The following is a 6,187-nucleotide window of genomic DNA, read 5'->3' as shown; positions in this document are numbered from 1 at the left end:
AGAACATACAAACTCTTTGCAGATGTTGACCAGCACTGCAAGGCAGTAGTGCTAACCACTGAGCCACCGTGCTGCCCATCAATCTCCCTATCATCTATCTCCTATAAAATTCTCCCATATTACAGTTTGTTTTACCATACCTAAGGGACCCTATTACTGACTGTGGCTGGTCATAAAATGGTTTTATTTTGGGGCCCCACTTTAAGTTTTGCCCAGGGCCCCACTTTGTCTAGAACCGGCCCTGGTGCCAGTATATGATCCGTTGGATCCGGCAACCGGCTGTGCAGCATGAATTTCTACTCCAGGTCCCACCTTATGCAGAATTGTGCCATTAATTAGCAACCGTGGTAAATTGCAGTTTCAGGGCCAATATGCCCAGCGCCACTTTGCTAACCAAAATTGTATGATCTGGGTACGTGGGCAACAGGACAGGTCTGCTACCAGAATGATACAAATGTAACAAACTTTCAGGTGCAAAAAGGTAGAACAGATTATTATTTATCCAAAATGATGTTTCTATTGACAGCAAAAAATGATATAGTGACATTAATACTAGACATTTCTCCATGTTACACATCTCTTATATCAGCAATGGAACTCTCATTCATAATCAGTCATTTCATTCATGTCCTGCAAGTCAAACTTACGCAGAAGATATGCAGCAGGATGGCTCCTTTCTGCCTTTCTTTTATGGTGAATACATCATCTGGAAATTCGTTAATAGCTAAAATGAAAGAACAATGATTATCCATCTCAGGAATTATAAAACAATAAAATAAGCAGTACAGGAGGAAGAAAATGGCAAATAAACACTTAAGAAACACCATACAACACGTTCTCAGGCTTCACAGTTGAAATCTGTAACAGTCCATAGCCATGCCACCAGGAACTGTATTTAGACTCCTATAGAAGTCAATAGGAGCTAATTTGCACTTCCCTGCACCAGGGGTTGACAACATACAGCTCCCTGTGAAAATAATTTTCAGTTCGGCCCCCAAAACGTGTAAAATTACAATTTTTATTATTTCATAAAAATATAAAAATGTGGAGAAATCCCTACACCAGCAATACACAGATAATGATGTATGGGTCATTAATACCTTAACGAGAATCTGCCCGTAGAGTATAGTATACACATTGCCAAAGAATTTTTATAGCAAAACTGTCTTTTTGCGAAAAAAAAAGATAAGTTAGATCAAAGTTTACCTTTCTGTATACAGAATTGTGGCCCTAGTCCCTGGCCAATGAGGAGTGGTTCCCCCCCCTACCCTCGGGAAACTGCTTCTTAAATGAAACCTACCATGAAGAATCTACCATCAGAAGTAGATCTGAGGGTAGATTCTTCCTGTCTGCCTTAATCTGCAATTTAATAACCCTGGAACCTAACCTACCTTATTAAAAATTTTATTTTAGTAATATGTGAATAAACTGCAGAGGCCACTGGGGTGTGGACTAGCTTGGCCGGGCACTGGGAGCTAAGGCTATTATTCCTCATGGTAGGTTTCCTTTAATACACCAATTTCAAATTTAAAAAATCACCCATGTCCCCTTTATCTCCTCCCCTGTCGCTTCCCCCCTCAGGACGTCATACATGTCTGCCCTACTCCTCACAGGCCACTCCCATGGGAGTAGGGACGCAGCTCGGCATACAGCTCTGCCCCTTACTTTACAATTTTACTCAGGTTTATAGCCTACAACTCTCAATGAAGGTCATTGTAAAATTCAGGCGCAGACACTTCATAACTCCACTGTGCTATGAGATACTGTGTTCTGTCATGAGTATATAAAACACAATGACACACTGAGCTCTGCTCCCTCACCTAATTAATAAAGCACACAGTTATCTCTGCTTATATGTCTATAGCTAGTAGAGTACCGTATATACTCGTGTATAAGCCGAGCTTTTCAGCCGAAAAATGTGCTGAAAGAACCTCACCTCGGCTTACACATGAGTCGATAAAAAAAAATAAACGTAGATACTCACCTCACAGGGTGAGGGCTGTATACTAAAGTGGGCTGGTTGGCTATATACTAAAGGGGGCTGGCTGAATACTACTGGGGTCTGGCTGGCTGTATACTACTAGGGCCTGGCTGGCTTTATAATGCAGGGGGCTGGCTGTATACTACTGGGGGCTTGCTGGCTATATACTGGGAGGCTGTGACCAATGCATTTCCCACCCTGCTTACACTCGAGTCAATAGGTTTTCCCAGTTTTTGGTGCTAAAATTAGGGGCCTCGGCTTATACTTGGGTCGGCTTATACTCGAGTATATAGGGTAAGTCTCTGCACACTGTTGCTTGCCAGCAGGAAGTGCCTGTGTCTAAGCTGGTCTTGTAATGCAGGGGAGAGGGACAGGAGGCAGAGAGCACTGCAGCAGAGAGACAAGAGAAGCTATTCATGAGAAGAATCCGACCAGAGTGAGAAGATTTACGGTCATATCCAAGAACAACCAAAATTGTAAACACCAGGACTGATAGAGACAGGTTGGAATTATATCTGTCAAATGCTATACTTTTGTTAACCCCTTAACGCTCTGCGCCGTAGCTCTACGGCGCAGAGGTATAAGGGATGTATGAAGAGGGCTCACGGGCTGAGTCCTCTTCATACAGAGGTGGGGGTTGTTGCAGCAAACCCCCACCGCTAATAACCGCGGTCGGTGCTTGCACCGATCGTGGCTATTAACCCTCTCAACACCGCCTGCAAAGTCGCCGGCGGCGTTTTAAAGACGGCGGCGCGCGTTTTAAAGACGGCGAACGTCATTCGGGGGGGCGGTGATCGGTTGCCATGGTAGCCTCGGGTCTTCGTTTGACCCGAGACTATCTGGCATCTGCATATTCGTTACAATGAGCCAGTGGCTCATTGTAATGAATATGCTGCAAAAATGCCATATATTGCAATACAGAAGTATTGCAGTATATGGTAGGAGCGATCTGACTATCTAGGGTTAATGTACCCTAGATGGTCTAAAAAATAGTGAAAAAAAATAAAAATAAAAAAGTTTAAAAAATAAAAAAAAATTAATAAAATATTAAAAGTTCAAATCACCCCCCTTTCCCTAGAACGGATATAAAACATAATAAACAGTAAAGATCACAAACATATTAGGTATCGCCGCGTCCCAAAATGCCCGATATAAAAACGGTTACGGGCGGTGGTGACCTCCGAGGCGGGAAATGGCGCCCAAATGTCCAAAATGCGACTTTTACACCTTTTTACATAACATAAAAAATGAAATAAAAAATGATCAAAATGTCGCACAGACCTCAAAATGGTAGCAATGAAAACGTTGCCTCATTTCGCAAAAAATTACCCCTCACACATCTCCGTGCGCCAAAGTATGAAAAAGTTATTATCGTCAGAAAATGGCAAAATTTTTTTCTTTTTTGTTTAATTTTTGATAATGTATTAAAACACATTAAAACCTATATAAATTTGGTATCACCGCGATCGCACCGAACCAAAGAATAAAGTAGGCATGTTATTTGGAGCGAAGAGTGAAAGTCGTAAAAACTGAGCCCACAAGAATGTGACGCACGTGCGTTTTTTTTTCAATTTTTCCACATTTGGAATTTTTTTTCAGCTTCGCAGTACACGGCATGTTAAAATAAATAACATCACGGGAAAGTAAAATATGTTATGCACAAAATAAGCCCTCACACAGGTCTGTACACGTAAAAATGAAAAAGTTATAGATTTTTGAAGTTGGAGAGCGAGAAATGAGCCGAAAAACCCTGCATCCTTAAGGGGTTAATATGGATATCGCTAGGAAATGTTGAATGGATGGCGCCCAGGGATAGTGAATGGATGGTATGGAAATGGTCCATGAAGTTAATCAGTTGCTTAAAAAAATTAATTTTATTGGATACCAATAAAATAATGTTTTTTTAAGCAACCAATTAATTGTGAAATACTCTCTGCTGAACTATGTATCTCATCATATCTTATGACATACACTATTTCAATGTCATATAATGATTACTAATAAATAAAAGAATACAGTAAATTCTACATCTCTGTTTGTGAGACTTACACGTATAATACTCTCTGCTCCCGGGAACGCTGCATCAGACAGGGACAAGCTGAGATATGGGGATGTTGTATGTCTTGGTTCTAAATGGCTACTGATGGGAAACAAGCTGGAAGGATTGAGCCTCATTACTGAGGAAAGCAGTGCCAGGCTGACAGAACACGGCAGGGATCACACAGCATGTGGCTCCCTGGAGATATACTAATGTTACCTGCAGAACTCAGAACAGCAGACATGACATATCGTGTATAGGCCATTATATACCCTATTCCCAGTGTCAGCAGCTCACTGTCCTTAACCCCAGTTACAGCTGACCTTTGTATTGCACCCAAATTGTCCACACCCCAGTTGTCAGTATGTCTTTGTCTTTTACCCCAGTTGGCATTGTGTCATTGTCCTGTACCCCAGGTGTCAGTGTATTGTTGCCCTGTACCCCAGGCTTCATTGTGCTGTTGCTCTGTATCCCAGGTGTCAGTGTGGAGTTGTCCTGTACCTTAGGTGTCAGTGTGTCGTCCTGTACCCCAGGTGTCAGTAGGGTGTTGCCCTGTAATCCTGGTGTCAATTGTGTGTTGTCCTGTACCCCTGGTTTGTTTGTGTCGTTTTCCTGAACCCCTGGTGTCAGTGTGTCCTTGTCCTGTATTCTTGGTGTGAGTGTGGTGCTGTCCTGTACCTGTCACTGTATCATTATTCAGACTGCCCGAGTGTCAGTGGGTCATCATTATTATTGTTATTTTCTTTACCCAGTTACCGTGTATCATTGCCCTGTCCTTAGTGTCAGTTTTAAGAAGGAACTGATACTCATTTGGTGATCAAATCAATACATTGTAACAAATATGCCATATAACTTGTTACTTTCATGCTATGCTCGTCTACATCTTGATTTGGATGGAGGAGAGGGGGCTGCGGCTTCAGTGATCCCCTCTTTTATCATGTGTTGGTTGCTATGGGTAACAGCCCATTTGTGTCAGCTAGCACCAGCATATGATATAATCGTATTTCTTCTCATTAATGATGTGACAGTGCTGCAGATTCTCCTTCTCCAGCTCTCTACATCTAAGCCATTTGTCAGCGCAGCGTGGACGCCACACAGGACACGGCCGTTGCTCTCGCTTTCTGATTTCCAGCACCTGCCCTAGATTTTATCTGACAATGTTAGAACATAAAAATTCTCTAATAAGTGGCAGGTATCTCTAAGCTCCATTCCCACAGCCAAATATAAAGATATGCACCACTGCTGAAAGTAAAAACAAAAACAAACCGCAGATTACTATTACTGAAGGCCTTTTACAAAAATCCAACGTAAAACATAAGAATGGTTACAAAAAATCTTTAAAAAACATATTAACATATAAACAACTTAACGACATAACATACAGTGATTGTTATAGTTATATTGTTATAGAGTTATGCATATATTGACATAAACCATCCCCAACAACAACAAAAACCACAACCCCCAACACACTGAAAATTATTCTATACACAGATTATGGATTATAAACATACCATATATACTCAAGTATAAGCCATCCCGAATATAAGCCGAAGTACCTTATTTTGCCAAAAAAAAGGGAAAAACTATTGACTTGAATAATAGGGTGGGAAATACATTGGTGCCAGCTCATGCCCCTCAGTGTATAGCCAACAAACCAATCATCCACCAGTATATATGTAATCAGCCCCTGCCCCCTAGTATGTAGCTAGCCTAGTATGTAGCTAGCCAGGTAGGTCAGGACAGGCAGCACGGGAAAGGAGTCAGGAATGGAATCAAGGTCACAACGGGAAATTAGGATAATCGCAAAGGGCATGGAACACAGCTTTCTCTTAGGCATAGAAGCACAAAGATCTGGCAGGGGACACAGGAAGGGGCTGGCTATTTAACAGAGTTGGTAGCTGGCCAGCGCCAATTAGTGGAGCACTGGCCCTTTAAATTTTACAGAGCCAGCGCAAGTGCGCCCTAGGAGAAGGGGACGCACACACCGAGCCGCGAGAGAGACCACTGGAACAGGGAAACGTAGGTGAGACTACCAGCAGCCCGGGAAGCACACGGAGGCACATGGGTGCGCCTGCGACCCGAGACCCGACTCTCTGTGAGTAGTGAGAGTAGTGATGCATTTGAGTATACATCTGTATTATGCATACATGTGAGTAAGTATTATA

The 6,187-nt window shown here is 42.3% G+C and overlaps 1 protein-coding gene across 1 annotated transcript in view; it reads right to left on the bottom strand.

Moving 5' to 3' along the window:
* Positions 1 to 647: 647 nt before the first annotated feature.
* LOC140109545 (sodium/potassium/calcium exchanger 4-like) overlaps positions 648 to 6,187 on the bottom strand; it is a gene marked incomplete at its 3' end in the record, with an annotated part of 31,568 nt that continues 26,028 nt past the window's right edge. Inside the window, exon 3 of the mRNA XM_072132072.1 lies at positions 648 to 724. Within this exon, the coding sequence (XP_071988173.1) occupies positions 648 to 724 (77 nt within the window). The remainder of the gene's footprint in view (positions 725 to 6,187) is intronic.

Source organism: Engystomops pustulosus, unplaced genomic scaffold (assembly GCF_040894005.1).
Source record: "Engystomops pustulosus unplaced genomic scaffold, aEngPut4.maternal MAT_SCAFFOLD_218, whole genome shotgun sequence".
NCBI classification, from domain to species: domain Eukaryota; kingdom Metazoa; phylum Chordata; class Amphibia; order Anura; family Leptodactylidae; genus Engystomops; species Engystomops pustulosus.
Note: the sequence above shows the minus strand (reverse complement) of the source record. Positions and strands in the feature narration are given on the sequence as shown.